The sequence below is a fragment of the Periophthalmus magnuspinnatus genome, chromosome 13 (assembly GCF_009829125.3).
Source record: "Periophthalmus magnuspinnatus isolate fPerMag1 chromosome 13, fPerMag1.2.pri, whole genome shotgun sequence".
Lineage (NCBI taxonomy): Eukaryota > Metazoa > Chordata > Actinopteri > Gobiiformes > Gobiidae > Periophthalmus > Periophthalmus magnuspinnatus.
This window is the reverse complement of record NC_047138.1, coordinates 502410-518976: the sequence shown is the minus strand read 5'-3', so window position 1 is coordinate 518976 and position 16567 is coordinate 502410. Positions and strand designations below refer to the sequence as shown.

The 16567-nt window shown below is 39.9% G+C and overlaps 1 protein-coding gene across 2 annotated transcripts in view; it reads right to left on the bottom strand.

The window, feature by feature from the left end:
* The window catches only part of ssh2a (slingshot protein phosphatase 2a), a 53430-nt gene extending 39165 nt beyond the window's left edge, over positions 1 to 14265 (bottom strand). The window contains exons 1-3 of one of the 2 annotated variants that reach the window (XM_055226125.1): positions 13960 to 14170; positions 13896 to 13920; positions 4392 to 4435 (exon numbers count right to left, since the gene is read on the bottom strand). In XM_055226125.1, coding sequence (XP_055082100.1) covers positions 4392 to 4435; positions 13896 to 13920; positions 13960 to 14009 — 119 coding nt within the window. In that variant the 5' untranslated portion in view covers positions 14010 to 14170. Of the gene's footprint in view, positions 1 to 4391; positions 4436 to 13895; positions 13921 to 13940 lie in introns of both variants that reach the window. The other variant, XM_055226126.1, reaches the window with a different exon arrangement.
* Between the last annotated feature and the right edge of the window lie 2302 nt (positions 14266 to 16567).

The following is a 16567-nucleotide window of genomic DNA, read 5'->3' as shown; positions in this document are numbered from 1 at the left end:
TCTTCTGCTTCACTCTGGGCTGAAGCTGATCCTGATTGTTGTGTTGTGGTGTTTCTTCTGCTTCACTCTGGGCTGAAGCTGATCCTGATTGTTGTGTTGTGGTGTTTCTTCCTGCTTCACTCTGGGCTGAAGCTGATCCTGATTGTTGTGTTGTGGTGTTTCTTCCTGCTTCACTCTGGGCTGAAGCTGATCCTGTGTCTGTGTTTCTCTCGTGTTTTCGTCTCCTTGGAAACATCTGAAGATAAAATGTTGCTCAATCTGTTTCTGGGGCATGAAAAGGACAAATGTTTGTTCATGTCTCAATATTTCACTGAAGTGAGTCCAGGAGGGACCGAGACACGTCCACAGAGACACGTCCACTGAGACACGTCCACAGAGACACGTCCACTGAGACACGTCCACAGAGACACGTCCACAGAGACACGTCCACAGAGACACGTCCACAGAGACACGTCCACAGGGACACATCCACTGAGACACGTCCACAGAGACACATCCACTGACTGAGACACGTCCACTGAGACACGTCCACTGACTGAGACACGTCCACAGAGACACATCCACTGACTGAGACACGTCCACAGAGACACATCCACAGAGACACGTCCACTGACTGAGACGCGTCCACTGACTGAGACACGTCCACTGAGACACGTCCACAGAGACACGTCCACTTACTGAGACACGTCCACAGAGACACGTCCACAGAGACACGTCCACAGAGACACGTCCACTTACCAAAGAAAATAAAATAAAATAATAAATGTCAAAATAAATTCTTGTTTTTTTCTTTGTCATAAAAAGCACAAACAGGACCAGGTCTAGTTTATTTAATATTTGTATGAGCAGGAGAATTGATTTATTTTGTTTATTCTGTTGATAAAACAAACCAGGCTAAGCTACAGGTCAGATCTGTGGAGAGGCAAGTCCATGTAAGAAAGAATGTGACTAAATCAGGACTAAACAGACTAAACCGGGACTGAACCGGGACTAAACAGGGACTAAACCGGGACTAAACTGTTTAGCTGCATGTGGGTTTATTCTGCCTCTTCTGTTTTAATGTTAATGATTATTTATGATTATTTATGTTTTGATTTGTTGTACTAAATAAAGTTGTCGTTGTTGGTGGTTGTGTATTCTGTGTATTTTGTGTATTTTGTGTATTCTGTGTATTCTGTGTATTCTGTGTATTCTGTGTATTTTGTGTATTCTGTGTATTCTGTGTATTTGTATTGTGTATTTTCAGTCTTCTGTTCAAAGCAGGTGCACACTGTGGGACATTTTCAGACTTAACTGCAGTAAATAAAGTAAACACGTCCCATTTCAGTCTGACACTTGTGGATTTATGTGTTTTCGGGGACAGTTTCAGTTTGTTTCCTACAGGAGCCGTGAAGTTTCCAGAGTCGGGGTCTCCACATGAAACCAGAGAAGCTCCGAGTCACGGCCAAAGCCCAAGGGTCAAAATAAGAAACTATTACACAAGTCCTGAGACGCAGCGACTAAACAGAGTCCGCTCGGAAAACAAGACCTGGAAATATGAAGGAGCGACGCCTGAAACGACCTGCACCTCCTCCGTCTCCGAGCAGAGCGTGGACACGTGTCTGAGATTTAAACTCAGCTCAGGAAACTTAAGACGGCGTCGGAAAGTGAGGAATAACTCTGGACCACTGCAAAACATTTAACACAAACTAGTTCTGACGAAGAAGAAGAAGAAGAAGAAGAAGGTAAAAATGCAGCGCCAACAAAGAAAGATGGAAAAGTGACAAAAGTAGAGCAAATTCAAAACGATAACTTCATCTCCCTCAGTGACCTCCAAACCTCTTATTTCTCACTATGAAAAACGCCAAAATAAATCATTTTCTCAAAAGAGCAAAGTAAAGACAATATTATTATAAATATCCCAGTTACACAATTCAAGTCATGTGTCTCAATTTCACTTTTCAAACTTGAAAACAGCACAAAGATGAAACTGGAGGAGCCCGGTGCATCGTGGGAAAGACGCACGTCACAGTCCATTAAACAGAGAAAAGGACTTTAAAGTTCCACTCCCTCGTTTGAGTTTAAATAAAAAAAACACAGGTGGACGTGTTCACAGAGAAAACACTGATCATTTAACACTGAACTAAGATCATTTTATACTTTTATACACGACGGCCTGAAAACACGTGAAATTAACTCATATTCAGTTTAATTCATTTATTTCAACAAAAATGTTGATTTAAGTTAGAAAATGTCACATGTTTGGTCAAAAATACAACGGGAAAGGATCAATCAAAAAGTGTTTTATTGTCCGAACTTCATGACGTGTGTGGTTAGCATGCTAGTTAATGTTAGCTTTACAGAGATGACAAAAGTGTCTCTGAAAAGTAGTGACAATAAACTTATAAACTCATCATGGTGAGTGATTAGGATGGTCTGAATGCATAAAGTCAGTGAGAACAAACTGTAAACTGTTTAAAATGAAAATAGTTTTGTTTTTTCACAGTTTTAAGAAGATAACGATCAGGAACAGCGCCTTTAAATGGAGACGTACTGATTATTCTTCATTTTTTGGAGTCTTTAAACCCGTTTTAAGTGTTTTCTTTGATAAATTCTGGAGTTGTAAACATTATTTTCCACCTGACTAACCCTCATGTACAGTAACATTCTACACGACAAACAGCTGTAGGTTTTCATTCCTTTGTTGGCAGCAGGTGATGGTCACAGCCTACACTTATTACACTTATTACACTTATTATACTTATTATCACACACAATACAACACAATACAACACAATAACACAACGACAACAACGTGACTCATGGAGACAAAAGCTGAAGAAGTGATGACGTCCAACAGTTTGTGGAAATATGTGAAACGTCACAAAGAACTGATATTTCAGGTTCCTCAAAATGTCCAGCCCTGACAGAGGCAAATATTGACACAGTTTTAAGGACATAAAAAACACTTCTGTTTTAACAAAAGGAACGTTATGTAAGAATGAATTATTTACTTTTAAATGTACAGTAGAGTGTTGTTTTGAGAGTGAAGACGGGACCAGGACAAGGACGTTTTACTTTGATTTATTTATCCATTTACGTTTGTTTTTTTTAAATTAAGACGTTCACAGTTAATCCTCTCAGTAAAAGTACGTTTTCTATATTGTTTACGCTCAGGAAATTAATATCATAATCCATTTTATTTATTATATTAACACAAAATAAAATTGAACTGAAAATTGCAATACGAGAAAAAAACACACTGATATTTTCTGTCATCATTATTTTCTACTGTGTTTTACTTTATAAAACCAAATCTGTTTTTAAGAATAAGAAATGTGCACATGTTATATTCACTTGTGTTTCCATTTTTATTGTTTGGAAATTTGGGTAAATGCTGTAAAACAAACTTAGATCCTATAATTAAACTACAGAAAAGAACAATAAGAATCATTAATAAAGCAGGATTAAAATGATATTAAAATGTACACAGTGAAGTTAAACATGTTGACAGTTCTGTTTGTGTGAACGAGGATCTACCTGTAGGAATTCAGTCTAAATTAAGAAATAATCGCTGTAAATTAAGAGTTTTGTTTTGGTTTGAATCTAATAAAATAAGAACTAATGTGACAAAGACGTGTCTGTTTGAGGAATAAGACTTTGGAACGATCAATGATGAATTTAAGTGAATTAAACTCTGTCTAAATAAAAAAACCTTAGTTAATCGAGTTAATTCACACATTTACACAGGTGTCGGTTCAGATGAGTCAATATGTCTGTTTAAAGTTTAGAGCACAATAGTTTTTTGGTTTTGTTTAGTTTTTTCATTCATTCAAACTTAACTCCTGATCATGTTCTCACTCATTTACTCCTAAGAAAATCATTTAGACAAAAACATTCCGCACATATTTAAGAACATATTTATATGTGGAGCAGATTCCAGTTTGAACAGAGACAAAGTGCTAACCACTCTGCCGCGGCGTGATTTGTGTGAGGAGGATTTGATCGGCCAAGTCCTTGTCATTTTGAATCATGAGATACAAAAGTTGAATAAGTTAAAACAACACGTCTTGTTTTCTCAGAGATAAACTCTTCACTGAGTTTATTATTGTTGGCACAGACTCACTGTTGTGACGCAGCAGAAAATAAATGAAAGAATTATGTAAAACTATTAAAAACTGGACCGACTCACATTACACAACTCAAACCAGTTATAAAAGTGATGATTAAAGTCCTGCTCCTGTGGTCAGGGCTCGTCCAGGGTCCATTTTACTGAAGCGCAGACTCCCCCTGGTGGCCTGTGCGTGCGCTCACACTCTCATGTTCTATACTGATTGTGTATTGTTTAGTGTGTGATTGAATATGTTTTGCAGGAAATAGCTGCTGTGTGACATAACAGGAAACGCTCTCACCTCCGCTGCTGGGAGCGACGGTCATCCTCGCCACTTCCTGCCTCCTGGAAACACAAACACACGACGTTAATGTAAACGTCCAGACATGATGAAATATTAAAATGTAAATACAGCACAACTTTAATCTTGATGCACAGAATGTGAGTTTATCCCACTGTTCAGAGAGAAACAGAGCAGCAGACGTCAAAACAAGAAAGAAAAGAAAGATCCACCTGAGCCAGGACCCCAAAAACAAAATAAAACAAATATGAACCTGACCCATGACCCTAAAACAAAATAAAACAAATATGAACCTGACCCATGACCCCAAAACAAAATAAAACAAATATGAACCCGACCCATGACCCCAAAACAAAACAAAACAAATATGAACCTGACCCATGACCCCAAAACAAAATAAAACAAATATGAACCTGACCCATGACCCCAAAACAAAATAAAACAAATATGAACCTGACCCATGACCCCAAAAACAAAATAAAACAAATATGAACCTGACCCATGACCCCAAAACAAAATAAAACAAATATGAACCTGACCCATGACCCCAAAACAAAATAAAATAAAAATCCACCTGACCCAGGACCAAAAATAAGCTAAATAAAACTGTTGGTCATTTTAACTGAAAAGTGGTGTAAATTTAATATTGTTTCTTAGTTTGTGTTTTTGTTGTTTTGTTTATGTTAATTTCACCAAATGATATTGGTTTCAATTTTAAAAAGATTTCAGTTTGAGTTTATTTGGTCCTTGCAGATTTAAATAAAACACTTTGGGGAAAAAGTCCCAGAAGCAAAGCTCCTGCTCCTCATCAAAACAGACACAATAAAAACATCAAAACACAAACTGCACAAAGTCAGACACAAAACACAGACAAAACACACAAAATGTCTCAATCATGTCTGAAAATCACGACCCAGCTCTGGCCTCAGCTCCGGCTCCAGCCACTTGAAAACTACCACTTGATGACATCACAAGGTGGGACAGTGTTTTGAGCGTTGCAGATGTACAGATTGTGTTATTGTGAGTATAAATATTGTGAGTATAAATATTGTGTTTTTGGTGGATTTTGTGGCTCAAGACGATGGAGTGAGCTGTGTTTGGAAAATAGATAAACAAAAGGTAAAAATAATCTGAATGAAACTCGTCTGTAAAAGTGTAAAAGTGTAAAAGTGTAAAAGTGTAAATGTATAAAAGTGTAAAAGTGTAAATGTATAAAAGTGTAAATGTAAAGATATTTTCGTTTATTGACATTTAAACTGGAGCTGGACTCGACTCAGTTTAATCAAAACACGACGTTTAAACAGATAAAGTTCATCCTGATTTATGTCCACGAGGAGTCACTCACAAAACTCATCCTCTCACAGCTCCTCCCACAGCTCCTCCCACAGCTCCTCCCACAGCTCCTCCCACAGCTCCTCCCTCTGCTCCTCCCTCTGCTCCTCCCTCTGCTCCTCCCACAACTCCAAACTTCCCTCTGGCTTCAGTCTGTTCAGTGACACCAGGAATCACCAAAGAGCAGAGCAGCATTTGACCCAGAGTCAGACCCAGAGCAACGTTTGACCAAGAGCAGCATTTGACCCAGAGTCAGACCCAGAGCAGCGTTTGACCCAGAGTCAGACCCAGAGCTGCGCGACATGGTGACATAATCTTTCTTAGCCCAAAGGTAGTTTAATTTAATGCTGTGATGTTAAAGTGTCCTCCCTCTGAGGGAGGTGTAGTTGAGCTTATGGAGGCGTCTCTGATTTTGTTAAAAAATGTCAGATTTATTTTTTTGATAATAATCTGTATATTTTTCCAGTCCTTGTCCGTGTGTTTTAACTCATTCTTTTGCAGGTGCATTAGGGTCTAATTGTAAATGTGTTTCTCTGTTGTGATTGGTTGATTACTTTTAAGGGGGCGGTGCCTTAACTTATATAAGACGAGTGGGCGGGGCTGTGCTGAAACCTGAAGGTCAGAAAAGTGTGAATAAAAGTGAATAAAAGTGAATCAAGAGTGACACAGTGAGTTTTCTTAACCTTTCAACATGGGAAATATAAAATCAAGATCTTGGATTTGATTTGATTTTTTGTTTCTTTTTAAAAACTAAATAAAAATGTGTTTCAGTAATGATTTACCTAAACAAGGCAGTTTTTTCTCCACATTCCCCCAGTCACTCAAATCATATGTCTGATGTTTAGACGAGACTGAAATCTGATCAATTATAGGCAATAATTATCACAATATTTGACTTTTATTGTTATGTTTGCAATTTGTTTTCTCCCCGACAAAACCCACAATGTCGATGAAACGTTCTGCACCGACAAAGATGCCTACGAAGGTTTGAACTTTGAGAGAGTTTAAACGAGAGAGAAATGTGAGAAAATGTTAACGCCTGTGTGAGAAAAGTGTATAAAGTGTGTGGTGAGGGGTTTTACAGACAAAAACAGAGAGAATAATGTAAAAAATAAAGCTGATACTTCACAGATTTCACCTGCTGTGGATGATTTTTAGGACATACCCCCCGTGCTAAAGGACAGATACACCAGTACTGTCGTTTTCTCTGTTGTATAAAGTTGATTAGAGCCTCACGTCTGTAAATGTGATAAAAGCTGAAACATCTTCACTCAGCACATTTCAAAGGTCAAAGTCTTTCAAACGGAGTCACTGCTTTTACTCAAGAATGTCCCAAATTCTGCAGAAAGATTGTATTTATATATAATTATCTCTTACAAATATGACTTGACTCTGCAGATGTGTGTGACTCTACCCTCCCCGTTATACGTGTCAGGTCTATATGTAACCGTGCTGGTTTCCATGGTTACACACCGGGAGTACAGTGCGTCGTCTTTTAGCCAATCCGAGCGCAGGATTTGTGTGCAGCTAGGCAGATTAGCGCGCCGCTGTACAGGGCATCACCCCCCGCTGCGCTCGCATCACTGATGATCCCAAATCCCAAAAACCTTTTTAATTATTTGGCAGAACGTTGATGAAGGTTTAACAGAGGAGCAGATATGCAAATGAGGACGGGGAAAGCCTCGGCTGATTGGAGGCTCATTTTAAAAGGTCAAATACGGTGATTTTGAACAGTTTCTTCTGCCCTGAGGTTTTATGGGACAGAGCAGCTGCAGAGTGGAACGGGGAGAGAGAGGGGTGGAGACATTCAGCAAACAGTCACAACACCTTAAACCACAACGTCAACAAGATAAAAGTGTACAGAAAGACAGCACAGAAATACATCATATTAAATCTGTGACCCGCCAAACCACAGCCTCAAGACACAAGAGAATGTCAGGGGCAAATTTACATAAACGTTGGATCTCAGTGTGACTCTGAAGTGCTGTGTGTTTGTGATTTGTTTTCTCCCCGACAAAACCCACAATGTCGATGAAACGTTCTGCACCGACAAAGACGCCTACGAAGGTTTGAACTTTGAGAGAGTTTAAACGAGAGAGAAATGTGAGAAAATGTTAACGCCTGTGTGAGAAAAGTGTATAAAGTGTGTGGTGAGGGGTTTGACAGACAAAAACAGAGAGAATAATGTAAAAATAAAGATGAGACTTCACGGATTTCACCTGCTGTGGATTATTTTTAGAACGTGAATCCCGAGATAAACCAGGACCAGTGTAGATCATGTAAGACTGAAGCACTAAAGTATAAAAAGACAAAAAGACGTGAAGACGTGAAGACGTAAAGACGTAAAGACGTGAAGACGTGCTCTGGAGCTCGAACTCATTCAGATGAAAGATTCAGTTTGACATGGAGTTATTATAATTCCTCAAAATAAATGACTGTTTAAGTTTAAATAATTTTTTGATTATGATGTGAAAGAGCTGTTCATTTGGCCCAGAACAGATCTTTGCATTTATATTATATTTATATTATATATTTACATTTATATTTATATTTATATTATATTTACATTTATATTTACATTTATATTATATTTATATTTTATTTACATTTATATTATATTTATATTTACATTTATATTATATTTATATTATATTATATTATATTTACATTTATATTATATTTATATTTTATTTACATTTATATTATATTTATATTTTATTTACATTTATATTATATTTATATTTTATTTACATTTATATTATATTTATATTATATTATATTTACATTTATATTATATTTATATTATATTTATATTATATTATATTATATTTACATTTATATTATATTTATATTTTATTTACATTTATATTATATTTATATTATATTATATTTACATTTATATTATATTTATATTATATTTATATTATATTATATTTACATTTATATTATATTTATATTATATTTATATTATATTATATTTACATTTATATTATATTTATATTTTATTTACATTTATATTATATTTATATTATATTTATATTATATTATATTTACATTTATATTATATTTATATTATATTTATATTATATTATATTTACATTTATATTATATTTATATTATATTTATATTCTGCTCATTATCAGCAGAGACGTGTTGATGAACCCTGAGTGAGACGACTCAAATGTGTCCACACGTCTGTCCACACATCTGTCCTCGTGTCTGTCCACATGTCTGTCCTCGTGTCTCCGGTCTGTCCTCGTGTCTCTGGTCTGTCCTCGCGTCTCTGGTCTGTCCTCGTGTCTGTCCTCGTGTCTCTTGGTCTGTCCTCGTGTCTCTTGGTCTGTCCTCGTGTCTCTTGGTCTGTCCTCGTGTCTCTTGGTCTGTCCTCGTGTCTCTTGGTCTGTCCTCGTGTCTCTTGGTCTGTCCTCGTGTCTCTTGGTCTGTCCTCGTGTCTCTTGGTCTGTCCTCGTGTCTCTTGGTCTGTCCTCATGTCTGTCCTCGTGTCTCTTGGTCTGTCCTCGTGTCTCTTGGTCTGTCCTCGTGTCTCTTGGTCTGTCCTCGTGTCTCATGTCTGTCCTCGTGTCTCTTGGTCTGTCCTCGTGTCTCTTGGTCTGTCCTCGTGTCTCCGGTCTGTCCTCGTGTCTCCGGTCTGTCCTCGTGTCTCCGGTCTGTCCTCGTGTCTCCGGTCTGTCCTCGTGTCTCTTGGTCTGTCCTCGTGTCTGTCCTCGTGTCTCCGGTCTGTCCTCGTGTCTCTTGGTCTGTCCTCGTGTCTCTTGGTCTGTCCTCGTGTCTCAGGTCTGTCCTCGTGTCTCATGTCTGTCCTCGTGTCTCTTGGTCTGTCCTCGTGTCTCCGGTCTGTCCTCATGTCTGTCCTCGTGTCTCCGGTCTGTCCTCGTGTCTCTTGGTCTGTCCTCGTGTCTCCGGTCTGTCCTCGTGTCTCCGGTCTGTCCTCGTGTCTCCGGTCTGTCCTCGTGTCTCTTGGTCTGTCCTCGTGTCTCTTGGTCTGTCCTCGTGTCTCTTGGTCTGTCCTCGTGTCTGTCCTCGTGTCTCCGGTCTGTCCTCGTGTCTCTTGGTCTGTCCTCGTGTCTCGTGTCTGTCCTCGTGTCTCCGGTCTGTCCTCGTGTCTCCGGTCTGTCCTCGTGTCTCCGGTCTGTCCTCGTGTCTCCGGTCTGTCCTCGTGTCTCCGGTCTGTCCTCGTGTCTCTTGGTCTTATGACCAGCCTCAGCTCTTCTTCGCCTCAAAGCAACAAAAACACAAAACACTATTCAAGAGACATTTGACTTTGATCTGAGACATAAATCTGTCCAAATCACAGAGTCTGTGCATAAATCAAGAGACAAGGAGCGAGTGTCCTCAGGGCTGGATCGTGGATAATGTGTCCCATGAAAGAGACAGAATTGGACACGGCTCTAACACAGTTTTGAGGTTCATGTCACGGTTTTTAAAGTTCTGCATTTCTCAAACTTTCACAAGAAAAGCACCTTTCAGCTACAATTACACAGAAATGATGTCTTAAGGAATTTCATGATGATCTGACCTATTTATATCAGAGATTTGTGACTTCATGTTCGTCGTCAACAAATTGAAAATGAATAATTAATGTCTGGTCTTATTCTGCATAAAATCTGTAAATGCTGAAGCTCAGACCAGACATGATCTGGAGTGTGATTCTTCACTCACTTTATCAGTTCCTTTTGTCAGTACTTCAAAACTTTAATCACAATCACATTATTTGCCAGAAAAATCGCAATTCGATATTTTTGATTTCATCTGTTTCATTAGTAATAAATACAACATTAGAAGTGTTAGTTGTGGTATTAATGATCTGACTCATGACTTAGAAACATTTCATAGTAAAAATACAACCAAAAATCACAACTGGTGAATACACAGGTACAAAAGATGCATTACTTTATGTCTAAAAAGGTGAAAGACGCTGGTGTCGGTTGAAGCCAGTCGTGCAAAGCCTCAAATGTCACAGTGGATCAGAGAGTTTCCCGTCGAGTCTGATCTGACAGTTACACAAACCTGCTTTAGATTATCCTCACTCACTGTCAACGCGACGCAAACTGTGGTTAAAAAAGGAGCGAAAACAGAAGGACAGTCAGGAACAACCGCATGTTTGGTTTATTTTGGTGTTTTATCTGTTTGATAAAGTCCAGTATCTCATGTTGTGTTCATGTTCTGTGATTTAATGACTGGGGCTGCAGGAGGAATCGCAATCATTTCCTCGACAAACGACAAAATCTCTCCCACAAACGACAAACTCTCCTCCACAAACGATAAAAATGGCCCCCATAAACGAAAAAAACTATCCAAAAACGACAAAATCTCGACCAAAAACGACAAAATCTCGACCAAAAACGACAAAATCTCTCCCAAAAACGACAAAATCTCTCCCACAAAGGACAAAATCTCTCCCACAAAGGACAAAATCTCCACCAAAAATGACAAAATCTCCACCAAAAATGACAAAATCTCCACCAAAAATGACAAAATCTACCCCACAAACGACAAAATCTCTTCCAAAAACAACAAAATCTCCTCCACAAACGACAAAATCTCCACCAAAAATGACAAAATCTACCCCACAAACGACAAAATCTTCTCTAAAAACGACAAAATCTCCTCTTGTTGTGCTAATGTAGTATAGATCTGTACAAACGTGTTCTGAAATGTGATTCTTGTGTCGTGTTTCATTTCAGTCTTTGGTCAATACTCCAGGATGTGGTGTGAACTTTAGACCTTCAGTTAATGTTTTGGTAAAAGGTTCAATCTCACACACAGTATTGTCAAGTTAAACATAATGTTACACCAAATCATGACCAGTTCCAGCTCAGTTTCAAACTGTAAGAAGTAGAAGAGTATTAGCTCAGATGCCCTTCCTCATATCTGGGCTGAGGAAGTTGTGTGATTCAGAGCAGAAGGTCCAAGAACAGAACTGTGTTATTTATATGTTCAACTGAACGAGACGGTGAGTTCTGCACAAAAACCACGATAAAAGTGAGAATAAACACGGAACTAAACCTGAACCAGACCAGGACTAGACCAGGGCTAAACCTGAACCAGACCAAGACTAAACCAGGACTAAACCAGGACTAAACCAGGACTAAACCAGGACTAAACCAGGACTAAACCTGAACCAGACCAGGACTAGACCAGGACTAGACCAGGACTAGACCAGGACTGAACCAGGACTAAACCAGGACTAAACCAGGACTAAACCAGAACCTGAACCAGACCAGGACTAGACCAGGACTGAACCAGGACTGAACCAGGACTGAACCAGGACTAAACCAGGACTAAACCAGGACTACACCTGAACCAGACCAGGACTAGACCAGGACTAGACCAGGACTAGACCAGGACTAAAACAGGGCTAAAACAGGACTAAACCAGAACCTGAACCAGACCAGGACTAGACCAGGGCTAAACCTGAACCAGACCAGGACTAAACCAGGACTAAACCAGGACTAAACCTGAACCAGACCAGGACTAGACCAGGACTAGACCAGGACTAGACCAGGACTAGACCAGGACTAGACCAGGACTAAACCAGGACTAAACCTGAACCTGAACCAGACCAGGACTAGACCAGGACTAGACCAGGACTAGACCAGGACTAAACCAGAACCAGACCAAGACTAAACCAGGACTAAACCAGGACTAAACCAGGACTAAACCAGGACTAAACCTGAACCAGACCAGGACTAGACCAGGACTAGACCAGGACTAGACCAGGACTAGACCAGAACCTGAACCAGACCAGGACTAGACCAGGGCTAAACCTGAACCAGACCAGGACTAAACCAGAACCTGAACCAGACCAGGACTAGACCAGGACTAAACCTGAACCAGACCAGGACTAAACCAGAACCTGAACCAGACCAGGACTAGACCAGGGCTAAACCTGAACCAGACCAGGACTAAACCAGGACTAAACCAGGACTAAACCAGGACTAAACCAGGACTAAACCAGGACTAAACCAGGACTAAACCAGGACTAAACCAGGATTAAACCAGGACTAAACCTGAACCAGACCAGGACTAGACCAGGACTAAACCAGGACGAGAACTAGATCAGATCAAGTCCACATCATATTAAACTAAATATCCTCCTTTGAAACAGTTTGTCTAAAGTGTAATTTAATCTTTTGTGCTGTATAAATGTGGACTGTGCTGTGATTCGATATGTTCAGTAAAAGTGCAGATCACGCGTGTCTTTAGTTACAATCGATGCAGTGACATTGATTTGGTGAAAGGCTCTGATAGAACATCAGCTTAAAGTACAATTTAAACTTTACATACATTTATATGTCCACCAAATAAACAGGAAAGGAACAGGAACGTGTCTCTAATCTGGGAAAATATTAGTGAAAAATCAACACAAAAACACAGACGGGGCCTGAACAAATCTGCAGCGATCAAAGTCTGAAATGTTTTTAAAAAAGTGACTACGACATTTATTTGGTCCAAATCACTAATGTCAACTCAAATGTACAATAAAATAAAACAACAAATAAAACATCAAAATCAGAATGAAGTCCAATTATCACAGGAGGTGGAGGTGGTGTAGTTCATACTCACAGACACACAGGAGGTGGAGGTGGTGTAGTTCATACTCAGACACACAGGAGGTGGAGGTGGTGTAGTTCATACTCACAGACACACAGGAGGTGGAGGTGGTGTAGTTCATACTCACAGACACACAGGAGGTGGAGGTGGTGTAGTTCATACTCACAGACACACAGGAGGTGGAGGTGGTGTAGTTCATACTCACAGACACACAGGAGGTGGAGGTGGAGGTGGTGTAGTTCATACTCACAGACACACAGGAGGTGGAGGTGGTGTAGTTCATACTCACAGACACACAGGAGGTGGAGGTGGTGTAGTTCATACTCACAGACACACAGGAGGTGGAGGTGGTGTAGTTCATACTCACAGACACACAGGAGGTGGAGGTGGTGTAGTTCATACTCACAGACACACAGGAGGTGGAGGTGGTGTAGTTCATACTCAGACACACAGGAGGTGGAGGTGGTGTAGTTCATACTCACAGACACACAGGAGGTGGAGGTGGTGTAGTTCATACTCACAGACACAGGAGGTGGAGGTGGTGTAGTTCATACTCACAGACACACAGGAGGTGGAGGTGGTGTAGTTCATACTCACAGACACACAGGGGCTGGAGGTGGAGGTGGTGTAGTTCATACTCACAGACACACAGGGGCTGGAGGTGGAGGTGGTGCTCGGGGAAGGAGACCTCTGGACCGTCACTAGCGCCATCCTGTCCCCGCTCTTCGGGCCCGGGTCTCGGTCACCTCAGCCGCAGAGGTCCCGGTGCGCGCATAGCTCGGTGTTTCTCCGGTCTTCCTCCGGTGTTTCTCCGGTGTTTCTCCGGTGTTTCTCCGGTCTTTCTCCGGTCTTCCTCGGGTGTTTCCCCGGTCTTTCTCGGGTCTTTCTCGGGTCTTTCTCGGGTCTTTCTCCGGTCTTCCTCCGGTCTTTCTCCGGGTCGTTTCCGCGTCTCACCGCAGCTGCTCCTAAACACCAAAGTGAGACGCATACCACGTAAACATCCGGTTTGGGTTTTTCAAAATAAAACAAAAAGAGTACAAAATGACTTAAATATCACCCTCTTTCGGTTTAAAATAACATTAAGTAACGTTTATCTTTACTTCCAATAGTTTTGTATAATCTAATAAGGTGTCAACGAATTATTTTCTAAATGTATCCATTTAAATCATGTTTTAACGCGCGGTAACGGTTTTGTTTTGAGTGTTTCCGGTTAGCTTTACACTGAAGGAATGCCTCGCCGGTTTTCTGCGCATGCGTAGTAGCAGCCAGCTGTCAAACCTCTGCTTCAGGCCATTCACCCAAAGGCTGTTATAGACTCTCCAAATAATTACAATTCCACCAGGAAGTTCATCACAATAACGCGCATATAAAGAGGTATTTCTAAATAAATTACACAGCCAAGGCCAAGAGTAAAAACAATCTAATAAACATTGTCTTCATCATTGAATGGCTGTGATAAAATACATTTGTCAAAGGGATGTCAAAAATGAGAAATCAGGTCAGATATTGTTCAGTGTTGTCTATTAAATTGATTCAATATTGTTGTAAAACATAATCATGTTGAATATGCCTGTGTGGATCTGCTGGACCCTCTGCTTTAGGACAAACTCTGTACCTGCTCCGAGTGTAACTCTTTTTCCAGACTGAATTCCTCTGGTTGTGTGTCAGGGGTTATCCCTCATGAAAAATGCATGTGTGTGTTCTTGGATCTAAGACCTGACATGACATTTTTATGTTTTCTCAGACGGGTCCGTGTCTCTCGGGGGATGAGGGATGAGGGTGTGATCTGTGGAGCTGGGGGAGGAGTGGAGTCAGGGTCAGTGCAGGAGGTTAGAGGAGAGGAAGGAGGAAATGACTCTCAATCCTTTGGCATAAAAATGTATGTGACAAGACGCAACGTTAAAGAACTGAAAACAGAAAGTAACAGTGTAAAGATGGAAGGATCAACGAGAAAATAAACAAATAAGAAAGAAAGTATGAGGGCTAAACAAGAGCCAAAAGGCAAGACTTAATGTTGAATAAACCCAGATAAACCAGGACGCATTCTCACTTATTTGGTCTGAATTTAACCCCAGTTTAGTTCTGATAAATCCTTGGTTTAGTCCTGGTCTAGTCCATGTTTAGACTCAGGTTTAGTGCTGTTTAATCACAGTTTGCACGTAATGAATGTGTGAATAAACCCCAAGATTAAACCAGGATTAAACTAGTGTGAATGCACCCCAAGATTAAACCAGGATTAAACTAAAGTGTGAATGAACCCCAAGATTAAACCAGGATTAAACTAAAGTGTGAATGAACCCCAAGATTAAACCAGGATTAAACTAAAGTGTGAATGAACCCCAAGACTAAACTGGGATTAAACTAAAGTGTGAATAAACCCCAAGATTAAACCAGGATTAAACTAAAATGTGAATGAACCCAAGACTAAACCAGGATTAAACTAAAATGTGAATGAACCCAAGACTAAACCAGGATTAAACTAAAGTGTGAATGAACCCAAGACTAAACCAGGATTAAACTAAAGTGTGAATGAACCCAATACTAAACCAGGATTAAACTAAAGTGTGAATGAACCCCAATATTAAACCAGGATTAAACTAAAGTGTGAATAAACCCCAAGATTAAACCAGGATTAAACTAAAGTGTGAATAAACCCCAAGGCTAAACCAGGATTAAACTAAAGTGTGAATAAACCCCAAGGCTAAACCAGGATGGAAGTGGACAAAATCTTGGACAACATCAGGTCTAAACCAGACCGTCCAGAGTTTATTTAACTCTATCACTGAATCAGACCTTCATACTCGTATACATGTATTTTTTTATTTTATTTTATTATTATAGTTTTATTTTATTTTTTTTAACAGATAAATAAAATATATCCCATTATTTTATCCCCATGGGAAATGCGACCCCCCCATCCCCTCATCACATTCACACATTCACCACATTCACACATTCACCACATTCACACATTCACCACATTCACACATTCACCACATTCCCACATTCACCACATTCACACATTCACCACATTCACACATTCACCACATTCACCACATTCACACGTTCACACATTCACCACATTCACCACATTCACACATTCATCACATTCCCACATTCACCACATTCACACGTTCACCACGTTCACACATTCACCACATTCACACATTCACACATTCACCACGTTCACACATTCACACATTCACACGTTCACCACATTCACACATTCACCACATTCACACGTTCACACATTCACACATTCACACGTT